The sequence below is a fragment of the Symphodus melops genome, assembly GCF_947650265.1.
Source record: "Symphodus melops genome assembly, chromosome: 9".
In the NCBI taxonomy this organism is placed as follows: Eukaryota; Metazoa; Chordata; class Actinopteri; order Labriformes; family Labridae; genus Symphodus; species Symphodus melops.
In genome coordinates, this window is record NC_136699.1 from 12341935 (window position 1) to 12355405 (window position 13471).

The following is a 13471-nucleotide window of genomic DNA, read 5'->3' on the forward strand; positions in this document are numbered from 1 at the left end:
GCTCTCGTGCTGCAGTTTACGAAACACGTTTTGTGTTGGACTGCTCCGTGTCTTTTTTATTTACTGGATTAATTAGGAATCAAACACCGATCTTTATTAAAGGTTCTTGTAAGTATACGGTCTTTCTCGTAGCAACAATGGGATTCAGCAGCTTCACGCTGCATTTCGGCCTTGCTGTTATTTTTCGGGCCCTCCTCGTTTATGGAGATGTGAGCTACTCTATCCCGGAGGAGATGAAACGTGGATCTGTAATTGGAAATATCGCGAAGGATCTGGGGCTTGAATCTGGCAGACTGTCTGCTCGGAAGGCTCGCATTGACACCGAGGATAACAGTGTGAAGTACTGCGGGGTGAATCTCAACACAGGAGACTTGATCGTACAAGAAAGGATTGACAGAGAAGGGCTTTGTGCGAAACGAGCATCGTGTGTTGTGAAACAGGAACTCGTTCTGGAAAATCCTTTAGAGGTGCACCGTATTAATATCCGCGTTCAAGATATCAACGACAATTCACCTCAGTTTAAGGAAGAGTCGCTTACATTTGAAATCCGTGAAAGTGCAGTTAAGGGTGCGCGTTTTTTACTGGATGAGGCACACGATGGAGATATTGGAGAAAATGCTGTTCAAGGATATTCTTTACAGCAGAATGATCATTTCAAATTAAATGTCCAGACAAAGGGAAGTGGCCGAAAATATGGTGAATTAGTTTTAGACAAAGAATTAGACAGGGAGGACAAAAAAGAGCTCATGTTGTTGCTTACTGCATTTGATGGAGGCTCTCCTCGGAGATCAGGGACTGTAGTCATACACGTCACTGTACTGGATGCTAATGATAATGTACCAGTGTTCAGTCATGCCGTCTATAAAGCCAGTCTGCCTGAAAACTCTCCATTAGATACTGTGGTACTCACAGTGAGTGCTACTGATGCAGACGAAGGTTTAAATAGTGAAATAACTTATGGATTTGACGATGTTTCAGATGATAACCAAATTTTCTCTCTGAATTCTAAAACAGGAGAGATTAAGGTCGCTGGATCTATTGATTATGAAAAAGAATCTTCATATGAAATGCAGATTAGTGCTAAAGATGGGTTAGGATTGGCGTCATATGCAACTTTAGTCATTGACATTATTGATATGAATGATAACGCTCCAGTAATATATCTGAAATCATTGACTAACCCCATACCTGAGAACGTGCCACCTGGTACAGAGGTGGGCATCATTAACGTGCAGGATAGAGACTCTGAGACTAACAGACAGGTGCGCTGCTCCATTCAGCAAAATGTCCCTTTTAAGTTGGTTCCTTCTATTAAAAACTATTATTCTGTAGTGAGCACAGGACAACTGGACCGTGAACTAGTGTCTGATTACAACATTACAATCACTGCCACTGACGAGGGCTCTCCACCTCTGTCCTCCTCTAAAAGTGTTCAGTTATCTGTAGCAGACATCAACGACAACCCACCTGTGTTTGAGGAACAGTCGTACAGCGCATATGTGAGTGAAAATAATACACCTGGCTCCACTTTATGTTCCGTTAGTGCTCAAGACCCCGACTGGAGACAGAACGGTACAGTAATTTATTCTCTGTTATCCGGTGAGGTGAACGGTGCCCCGGTGTCCTCCTATGTGTCAGTGAACGGAGACACGGGGGTGATCCACGCTGTGAGGTCGTTTGATTATGAACAGTTCAGGAGCTTTAAGGTGCACGTGATGGCCAGAGACAACGGTTCTCCTCCGCTCAGCAGCAACGTGACCGTGAGTGTGTTCATATCAGATGTGAATGACAACTCTCCTCAGATACTGTACCCCTCCCCGGAGGGCAACTCCTTCATGACCGAGCTGGTCCCCAAAGCTGCACACGGAGGCTCTCTGGTGTCCAAAGTGATAGCGGTGGACGCGGACTCCGGACAGAACGCATGGCTGTCTTATCATATAGTGAAATCCACTGATCCGGGTCTTTTCACTATTGGTGTCCACAGTGGAGAGATCAGGACCCAGCGGGACATTTCTGAGTCTGACAGCATGAAACAGAACCTTATTGTGTCAGTGAAAGATAACGGACAGCCCTCTCTGTCTGCCACCTGTTCCATGTATTTACTGATCTCTGATAACTTGGCTGAGGTGCCAGAACTGAAGGACATTTCTTATGACGAGAAGAACTCCAAACTGACCTCTTATCTGATCATCGCGCTGGTGTGTGTCTCCACCTTTTTTCTGACCTTCATCATCATCATCCTGGGTGTGAGGTTTTGTCGCAGGAGAAAGCCCAGACTGTTGTTTGACGGAGCAGTCGCCATCCCCAGCGCTTATCTGCCTCCTAATTACGCAGATGTTGACGGCACAGGGACTTTACGCAGCGCGTACAACTATGACGCCTACCTGACGACAGGGTCTCGAACCAGCGACTTTAAGTTTGTGTCCTCTTACAATGACAACACACTGCCTGCTGACCAGACTCTGAGGAAAAGTCCGACAGACTTTGCTGATGTTTTTGGAGACTGTGATGATTCTCCTGAGGTAGGAACATGTGTTAATCATCGCTAGATCTCTTGCAGCAGTAATTATTCCAGCTTTCGTTGAAAGTCCCCAGGTTTGCTTTTTGGTTCATCTGGTCCTGAGTTTTCAATTTGTACATGTTTTTATCCTTGGCTTATTCAATTGAATCTAAAAGTTCTTACAAGCTCTTTGAGGTTCCTGTTTGTCATGCTTTTCTTCTTTGGTAACATTGAAGCGTTCAGGTTATAACTGTAGGAGGTTACAATCAGTTTGGTCTCCTTTTTCATTATTCTCCGCAGTCTATTGTGATATAACAGATAAAGTAGAAACATGTACAAAGATGAAACATTAAGTATGTTGTATATTTTTGGTTTTGTAAAGGAAACGTTGAATTCCCTTAATTTTAAGGTCTCTTGGGTTGGTCTTTTCTTGTGTTCTCTTAATTGAGTAGCATTTATTGGAACATATGAAATATGTTCCTTTCATTTTTAGACCATTTTATCATTTGTTGTGTTTGGTGTACACAATGTTCCTGTAGTTTTATTCTTCTTAGAAGTTTAGTGTTTTTTTTTAAAATTTTTTTTAAAGATTCATATTTCCGTTTGCTGTGCTGCAGAGAGGTCTCATATTTCAGTCTGACTTGGAATTGCTCTTGAAAGCTTTGAGGATTTTTTAATTTTTTTTTACTGTACTCTTTGAACGAGTTCAAGCTAAAGGCATTTAGTCGTGGTGCAAGATGTCTTTTTTGTTGATTACCAATTTTATTTTTTATTCTGAACATAAGGCTTTTTAAAAAATCCATTTTTGTTGTACATTTTCAACACTCATAATCATTCTGTATTTGGTACTCTTTACTGAAAACTTCAAGGTTCATGTCTTGTTATTTTTACACTAAATTTAAAGATAGCTATCCAGTTCCGGCACGTTTTGGTATTACTGTTTACTCTGCACTGATTGAGCCCCTGATGTGTATTGAGAAGAGCTGAATCTAGTTTTCTTTGCCTCTGTCCTTGGTGCTGAAATGCCAGGTTGCTCCTTGGGTACATTTTCTGTCTAAAATAACATATGTTGTTGTTTGGTACTTCAGATCATGAATAGGATTTGTTGTGTTTTAGACTGTAACTCTTTTTATTGGAAGAAATTTGACCTTGTTTTGTATTAACATTGCTCAACAATGTGCCTTACTTGAGGGGAATAATCACATCATGTGAAAGTGGAAATCTTTGTCTAGTCCGTAATTGTAACTCTGTGTTGCATTGCATCCTATTACCGTCAATATGAATTCATTCATTCGTCTGCATTTGTGTAATTTTATAAGGTTCAATTCCACTGACATGGAGATTTCACATTTTTGATTTCAAAAAGGAATTATTCATAAAAGTGGCGAATCATATGTTGATAACGTGTTTCGATTTAAACACAGTATCTGATAGTTTGAGATAAAGATAAATTGAGATATGGACCAGTGTGGGAGCTTGTGTCCCTGAGGTTAGACTACAGGATAAAAGCTCATTAGATTTTTTAATTGAGAACTAAACAGAAACAGTCTGTTGTCATATTCAACATTGACATTTCTTTTCTCATTCTTTCTTTCGTTAGTTGTCACCTTGAAATACTTAGATTAGATTTATTCCATTTCCTCTTTGAGTGCAAAGTACAAACATCTCATGTTGAACAAGAGAAGGACAGACTCCTAAAACTTCTTCATGACAGCTTTTATAACTGCTTTCTCAAACATTCAAGTTTAGTATACTTCCTTTGGATTTCAAAATAAAGTGCTATGTTTTACTCGTACTCACGGTGTCACTATAGACCAGCAAAGGAGTCAGATGTTCAGGCTGTTTTGCACACCACCCACTACTTCGATCGACCATCCCTGTGGTCTTTGTAGCCTTCAATACCGACTACAAATGCTTGGCCGGCTCATCGGTTAAACAATAAGGTGATTTAATGCTCGAAACCATCGTGTTCTAGCCTGAAGACTACTCTGTGAGGATGATGTTTGAACGGGGCGCTCTTCGGAGCTGCGGCTTTGTCTTTTTCTTTGTTGTGGTGCATTACACACACGGAGATCTGAGCTATTCTGTCCAGGAGGAGCTGAAGCGCGGATCTGTCATTGGAAATATCGCCAGGGATCTGGGCCTTGAGGTTGGCAGACTGTCTGCTCGCAAAGCTCGTGTTGACATGGAGGGCAACGACAAACAGTACTGCGGGGTGAACCTTCGCAGCGGAGATTTGTACGTTTCTGAAAGAATTGACCGGGAGGAGCACTGTGGAGAAAAGCCTTCGTGTGTTTTGAAATTGGAATTGCTCTTAGAGAATCCACTGGAGTTACACCGGCTGTCTCTGCAGGTGCAGGACGTCAACGACAATGCACCAATTTTCCCGAAGGATATTATAAAGCTAGAAATTAGAGAATCAGCTGTCAAAGGAGCTAAGTATCGTATTAATGCAGCACAAGATGCAGATATCGGCACTAACTCAGTCGAGAGCTATATTTTGCAACAGAATCCTCACTTTGTGTTCAAAATTCAGACTACAAGTGCTGGCAGTAAATACGGTGAGTTAGTTTTGGATAAGGAGTTAGACCGAGAGGAGCAGCAGGAAATGAAATTATTGCTCACAGCTGTGGATGGAGGCTCTCCTCAAAGATCGGGGACTGTAGTCATACACGTCATTATACTGGATGCTAATGATAACGCCCCAGTGTTCACTGAGTCCGTATATACAGCAACGTTAGCGGAAAACTCCCCTATCAACACCCCAGTTATCACTGTGAGCGCGTCTGACGCAGATGAAGGTATCAACGGAGAGGTAACCTATGAATTTAGTCGAATATCTGATAAATCCCAAACGCTTTTTTCATTGGATGAGAAAACTGGACTAATTATTGTAGCAGGTAGTATCGATTATGAAGAGGGAGTAAAATATGAAGTTTTTGTTGAGGCCAAAGATGGTTATGGTCTCTCTTCAGAAGCAAAAGTGATTATTGATGTCACTGATGTAAACGATAATGCCCCGCTAATTTTTCTGAAATCACTGACTAACCCTATACCTGAGAACGTGTCACCTGGTACAGAGGTGGGCATCATTAACGTGCAGGACAGAGACTCTGAGACTAACAGACAGGTGCGCTGCTCCATTCAGCAAAATGTCCCTTTTAAGTTGGTTCCTTCTATTAAAAATTATTATTCTGTGGTGAGCACAGGACAAGTGGACCGTGAACTAGTGTCTGATTACAACATTACAATCACTGCCACAGATGAGGGCTCTCCACCTCTGTCCTCCTCTAAAACTGTTCAGTTATCTGTAGCAGACATCAACGACAACCCACCTGTGTTTGAGGAACAGTCGTACAGCGCACATGTGAGTGAAAATAACAAACCTGGCTCCACTTTATGTTCCGTTAGTGCTCGAGACCCCGACTGGAGACAGAACGGTACAGTGATTTATTCTCTGTTATCCGGCGAGGTGAACGGTGCCCCGGTGTCCTCCTATGTGTCAGTGAACGGAGACACGGGGGTGATCCACGCTGTGAGGTCGTTTGATTATGAACAGTTCAGGAGCTTTAAGGTGCACGTGATGGCCAGAGACAACGGTTCTCCTCCTCTCAGCAGCAACGTGACCGTGAGTGTGTTCATATCAGATGTGAATGACAACTCTCCTCAGATACTGTACCCCTCCCCGGAGGGCAACTCCTTCATGACCGAGCTGGTCCCCAAAGCTGCACACGGAGGCTCTCTGGTGTCCAAAGTGATAGCGGTGGACGCGGACTCCGGACAGAACGCCTGGCTGTCCTATTATATAGTGAAATCCACTGATCCGGGTCTTTTCACTATTGGTGTCCACAGTGGAGAGATCAGGACCCAGCGGGACATTTCTGAGTCTGACAGCATGAAACAGAACCTTATTGTGTCAGTGAAAGATAACGGACAGCCCTCTCTGTCTGCCACCTGTTCCATGTATTTACTGATCTCTGATAACTTGGCTGAGGTGCCAGAACTGAAGGACATTTCTTATGACGAAAAGAACTCCAAACTGACCTCTTATCTGATCATCGCGCTGGTGTGTGTGTCCACCTTTTTTTTGACCTTCATCATCATCATACTGGGTGTGAGGTTTTGTCGCAGGAGAAAGCCCAGACTGTTGTTTGACGGAGCAGTCGCCATCCCCAGCGCTTATCTGCCTCCTAATTACGCAGATGTTGACGGCACAGGGACTTTACGCAGCGCTTACAACTATGACGCCTACCTGACGACAGGGTCTCGAACCAGTGACTTTAAGTTCGTGTCATCTTACAATGACAACACACTGCCTGCTGACCAGACTCTGAGGAAAAGCCCTACAGACTTTGCTGATGTTTTTGGAGACTGTGATGATTCTCCTGAGGTAGGGTCCTGTTAAAATAACACCATAATCATGAGTTTGAAGTCCTGGATAAGCTTTTACTGTTTTTTTTTTGTACTTTTCACCATTTTAAATCATTTGCAGTGTCCAATATTTTCTGTTGACTGCCAGTCACATGATCTTTCTCTTTATAATTATCCTCATCTTTTGTAATTTGTATTAGTCCTTTCTTAGTGTATCATGGAAATGTAAAAAAAATGTTTATTATGTTAACTATGTAAATATATTGGCAGTCATTAGTATCTAATTAAATTTCCCCTGATTTTATCCAGTCCCCTTAAGTCTATCTCACCAGATTTCGTCATTTGAATCCCTGCTTGCTTGTTATTTTAAAAAAATTATCAGAGTGCTCAATGTTTTCATTCTCACACAGAATTTGATAATATAATGGAAAATCTATTTACAGTGTATTCCACACCCATAATTCTGAACTGGTGGGCTGCGGACCCTTTTAAGTGGGACACTGGTCTTTGCCTGGGACGAAAGTTGTGGCCAAAAATCTATGCTACACATAACAAATGTTAGGGCCTGATCTTTGGCTGGCCTGCATTGTCTATGCAGACACACAATATGATTGGCACGTTTTTATTCATAGAGCTATACCTAATCTGCTTCCCTCAAACTTGTGTAATTGTTTATGTGGGTACCGCTGCCTTCGCTTTGCAACCCAGTCACAAAATGTATTTTAGTTAATGTTTCAAAAGGGCATCTTGAAATAGGGAAAAGGAGTTACAGGTATGCTGCTCGTGTGGCCTGGAATCTCCTGCAGGATGATTTGTGTCTGGGGGAGCTGGTCTTAACCTTTTTAAAAGTAGACTGAAGATTTTGGAGGAAGATGCTTGAGGTTGTAGATGCTTTGAAAGATGACTTATCTGCTGTATGGCTTGAGATTTGTTGCTCTGTGTCTGTAGCTGCTCTGGGTTTTATTTCTGTAACTTGTGTATTGTGCTGCTGCCCATCTTTGCGAGGTCGCTCTTGTAAAAAAGCTTTGAATCTGTTGCAAAAGCGTCATGTTCTTGGCTAAGTATTGGCTTTTTCAGGAATTATTTTAATGTCCTGATTTGTTGCTCCTGTGTACGACTTTACCTTGAAACCTCTATTCTGCCTCACTTTGATTGTTCTGTGCTGAGTGTGAATCTCGTCAGGAGGACCAATAACTGCCTTTCATAAGGGTGTTGCTGCTGCCTTGAAACTAGAACTTCACTATTGGTTATTAGGAGTGGTTAAAGTAATACACTGTTTATACAGCTTTTGTACCTCTTAAAGTTATTGAGTTATTACAGTTTTAAATTATTCCCATCTATGGTCAGATCATAGGCTGTTACTACTGGAAAGGCTGCCTTCACAGCCGTTACCTGGAGTGGACTCTCCTTGGGTCTCTCACACCCTCGTGGGTCCTAACCACTTTACAGCAGAGTGTCCCTGCCCCAGTCTATGTTTCCCTCTCTGGTATTGGAACAATGGGGATTAGGAGCTTCTTACCTTGGGTCCTCTAGTCCTTGGTCCTTCGTGGTCCGAGGAGAGAAAAGGTAAAAGATCTGTAAAAGAGTTTGTTTTGTTTGGAAAGTTCTTACAATGGAAGATTTCCTTTTATTTTATGTTCCCACAAAGGTTGAAAAACAGAGTTTACAAAATAGTACAAATCTCACAATTGAGTGCTATTCTCCCAATGAGTGACTGAAGCTAAGCAATTAGCAAAAAAAGACAGTCTAGTACAAATGATGTTCACAAGTGTAACAAGAGTGATGATCAAGAGTAAAGACCGAAGAGAAGCTTGTGCTTCCCTCCTATATAATGTAGCAGACTCTCAACATCTACATCATGGAAAGTTTCAGTTTAAATTTGTTGTTCCAGCGAGCAGTATGTAGCATAAACAAGACATATATGGTTATCTATGTGTGTCTCAAGTGGCTGCATGAAACTCCCCTTGTCTTAGCAGGGCATATCTGCGTATCACACTCTTTGATCAGTTTGTGATTGCTAACAATTCTTGATATTTTGCACTCCTCGAGCAGTTTTATGGCCGAATTTATCATTTTAGTTCATTGTCTATGGTAAGCTGAAGCAAGGCTGGTTTCGGTGTTTGTTTGCAAGGCTGGTTTTGTTTCCTGAGTTCAGCTTGAACTTCTGCTTGAACTCTTGCTTGAAGCGGAAACTCCTTCTTTCAAGGAAGTCAAAGTGTCAGCTAAGCTTTCAGCTGCTGGCGGTGAGCAGCCTCAACTGGTGTCAGCTGGTTGGGTTAGGTGAGTTATTTGTGATCCTTCAACAAATCACAATGTTCTCCTGGTTAAAAACATTTTATGTCAAGTTATAGATCAGTCAGAGATCAGACATTTAATGGCATACTGTTATTTTATGAACTGTACCCAGCACTTACAATTCGGACTTCAATCTAATAACAGGGTTTCCATCCAGTGACTTAAAGCATGTGTCATTTTACAACAACAACACACTAACTGACCAGACTCTTACAAAAAGACCTACAGACTTTGTTGATGCTTTTGGAGAATGTGATGGTTCTCTTGAGGTCCAAACATTTGCCATGTTTTGATGGAATAACGCAGATATTCTATTCCATAACACTGGACAAGAGATTTCAAGATCTTGTTGTGTCTTTGGTAAATGTTGAATTAATTTTCATTGAGTTCCTGTTCTTATTTGCTGCCTCTTTTGAGCGTGGTATGAGAAAATGTATTATTGACGTGACTTTTCTTTCAGGTGTAGGATAAATTGCTCTTTTACTGAGTTTGGAAGAAATCTGATTTCTGGTATTTTAATCCTGCAGCTATTTTTGTTGTGCCACAAAGTAACATCAGAATCAGATATACTTTATTTACTACAGTTGCTGTTAAAGTATTTGTGTTTTCGTTTCAGTTAAAAAGGATTTGTATACTATATTCCATTGGAGAGAGTCTTAGGGACTAAAAAGTGCAACATATATGCAATAATAACTTTTCCTACACTCATAGCTGCATTGTGCTGTGAATAGTATGCCGATCAATATAATTCCTATAGTTTAATGATCTCACAGATAATGTAGTCATAATAATAGCACTAGCAACGTTAACAGTTTTAATAATAAAGAACGATTATATTTACATCCTGTTGTTTCTTTATTCATCTCATGGTGTCGCTATTGGCCAGTCTAATTTGAACATGCCCCTCCACCCTCTGGAATACAGACTAATAAAAGGGTCATCTTCAGTGTTCGTTGTTCTTAGGATGAAGAAGAAGTTACTGCGCAGAGCTGTTGATTTTTTTAACAACTGAATTGGATAATGTTTAATTTGTAATTAGACAAGGGTCCAGTTTTGTGTGTAACGACCATATTTTCGTGATGGGGCTCAAGCTCAGCAGTGTCGTTTTCTTTCTTTTGTGGCAAACCGTGAACGGAGACGTGAGCTATTCCGTCCAAGAGGAAATAAAGCGCGGATCTCTGATAGGAAATATCGCAAAAGATCTCAATCTGGACTCAAGAAGACTGTCTGCTAGAAACGCCCGTGTCGATGGATCAGGAAAGCGTAAACGTTTTTGTGAAATCAATCTCAGTACCGGAGATTTGATTGTTGCCGAACGGATTGACCGAGAGGAGCTTTGTGGGGAGAAGCTGTCGTGTGTTATAAAACGCGACCTTGTGCTTGAAAATCCACTGGAGTTACATCCCTTCACTCTACACATCCAAGATGTCAATGATAACTCTCCACAATTCAACGAAGAAGTGATCAATATTGAAATTCAGGAGTCTGCAGTCAGAGGAGCTCGTTTTGTGATAGAGGAGGCGCACGATGCGGATGTAGGACAAAACTCAGTGCAGCAGTACAGCCTGAAACAGAATGAGCATTTTATTTTGTCTGCTAATGGAAACACAATCGAGCTCGTTCTTGATAAAGAGCTCGATCGAGAGAAGCAAAAAGAGATCAGTTTGCTGCTCACAGCTTTAGATGGAGGCTCTCCTCATAGATCAGGTACAGTAGTCATTCACGTCACTGTACTGGATGCTAATGATAACGCCCCAGTGTTCAGTCAGGCCGTCTATAAAGCCAGTCTGCCTGAAAACTCTCCTTTAGATACTGTGGTGGTCACAGTGAGTGCTACTGATGCAGATGAGGGAGTGAATGGAGATGTGACGTATGAATTTGGACACGTTACTGAAGATGTTAAGAAATTATTTAATATTGACCGTAAAAACGGAATAATAACGTTGATTGGCGTTATCGACTATGAAACCATTGCGTCATACGATTTGCGAATTAGAGCAAGGGATGGTTTAGGATTATCTTCCTATTCAAAAGTAACCATTGATATCACCGATGTCAACGACAACGTCCCAATAATATATGTGAAATCGCTGGCAAATCCCATACCTGAGAACGTGTCACCTGGTACAGAGGTGGGCATCATTAACGTGCAGGATGCAGATGCTGATAATAACCAGCTGGTCCGCTGCTCCATTCAGCAAAATGTCCCTTTTAAGTTGGTTCCTTCTATTAAAAACTATTATTCTGTGGTGAGCACAGGACAGCTGGACCGTGAATTAGTGTCTGATTACAACATTACAATCACTGCCACTGACGAGGGCTCTCCACCTCTGTCCTCCTCTAAAACTGTTCAGTTATCTGTAGCAGACATCAACGACAACCCACCTGTGTTTGAGGAACAGTCGTACAGCGCATATGTGAGTGAAAATAACAAACCTGGCTCCACTTTATGTTCCGTTAGTGCTCGAGACCCCGACTGGAGACAGAACGGTACAGTGATTTATTCTCTGTTATCCGGTGAGGTGAACGGTGCCCCGGTGTCCTCCTATGTGTCAGTGAACGGAGACACGGGGGTGATCCACGCTGTGAGGTCGTTTGATTATGAACAGTTCAGGAGCTTTAAGGTGCACGTGATGGCCAGAGACAACGGTTCTCCTCCGCTCAGCAGCAACGTGACCGTGAGTGTGTTCATATCAGATGTGAATGACAACTCTCCTCAGATACTGTACCCCTCCCCGGAGGGCAACTCCTTCATGACCGAGCTGGTCCCCAAAGCTGCACACGGAGGCTCTCTGGTGTCCAAAGTGATCGCGGTGGACGCGGACTCCGGACAGAACGCCTGGCTGTCCTATCATATAGTGAAATCCACTGATCCGGGTCTTTTCACTATTGGTGTCCACAGTGGAGAGATCAGGACCCAGCGGGACATTTCTGAGTCTGACAGCATGAAACAGAACCTTATTGTGTCAGTGAAAGATAACGGACAGCCCTCTCTGTCTGCCACCTGTTCCATGTATTTACTGATCTCTGATAACTTGGCTGAGGTGCCAGAACTGAAGGACATTTCTTATGATGAGAAGAACTCTAAACTGACCTCTTATCTGATCATCGCGCTGGTGTGTGTGTCCACCTTTTTTTTGACCTTCATCATCATCATCCTGGGTGTGAGGTTTTGTCACAGGAGAAAGCCCAGACTGTTGTTTGACGGAGCAGTCGCCATCCCCAGCGCTTATCTGCCTCCTAATTACGCAGATGTTGACGGCACAGGGACTTTACGCAGCGCTTACAACTATGACGCCTACCTGACGACAGGGTCTCGAACCAGTGACTTTAAGTTTGTGTCCTCTTACAATGACAACACACTGCCTGCTGACCAGACTCTGAGGAAAAGCCCTTCAGACTTTGCTGATGTTTTTGGAGACTTTGATGATTCTCCAGAGGTAGGAACATATTTCAAATGAAATTTTGCATTCAAGGTCAATTTGAAACCTTCATTGTTTGATTTTCAGTCATATTTATTGTGACAAAGGTGATTCTTGAAGAACGTAGATTTCGTCTCTCTTTGCATATATGTTGTTGACCCTTTTTACTTGAAGATTTTGTTTTGCCCAAACAGTGAAGCCTTTATAAATATATATGCTGATTAAATACAGCTTTTTTCACAACACCACACTATCTGTTCCCTCTCTCCCATTTGTAGCACAGATGCACGCCCACACATATACACAAAATCACACACACTTAAAGGTACGATCTCTTTACAAACTGTTGTTGAAATAGTATAGTCATTTACTTGGCACATAAAGAATATGTTTGACAGTATTCTAATTCTTTTTGTACTATTCTCAACGTACGTGAATGTCTCTTGACTTTTGACGTTGCCAGTTCAATGTTCAGTTTCGCTGTCCATGGTGCTGAAGTCTGTCAGCCGTTGTAATACATTTTGGACCTAGTTTACCTCTGGTTTCTGCTGCTGTTATCCCCATTTATAAATTGCTTTTCCTTCTCCCCCAAACTAAAGCGATGGTAACCTTAAAGATACGTCTTGACTGACACAATTTGGATTCCATTGTTGGTGAAAATGGCAATATAAATGCACTTTCCTTGCCCTTTTGTTTTATTTGTTTTCTTTTGTCCTAAGTATTTTGAATTTCATAATGAATTTTTGAGATGATTGAAGTTCTTTTTTTTTAATCAACCCCTCCCCTTTTTCACATATGGTGTGGGAGAATTTATAGATTTTGATAAACTATCATTTGTATGTGTCTTGTGTTTTCAAAATAAATATATCGGTGCCCTCATCCA

General features: G+C 41.9%; 1 protein-coding gene across 1 annotated transcript; it reads left to right on the plus strand.

The window, feature by feature from the left end:
• Positions 1-137: 137 nt before the first annotated feature.
• On the plus strand, positions 138-12627 carry LOC306829439 (uncharacterized protein; the record flags this gene model as incomplete). Its single annotated transcript, XM_079352481.1, has 3 exons — positions 138-2534; positions 4476-4738; positions 10458-12627. The coding sequence occupies 3 exons, from the start codon at positions 138-140 to the stop codon at positions 12625-12627; spliced, it is 4830 nt and encodes a 1609-aa protein (XP_079208607.1).
• Positions 12628-13471: the final 844 nt, after the last annotated feature.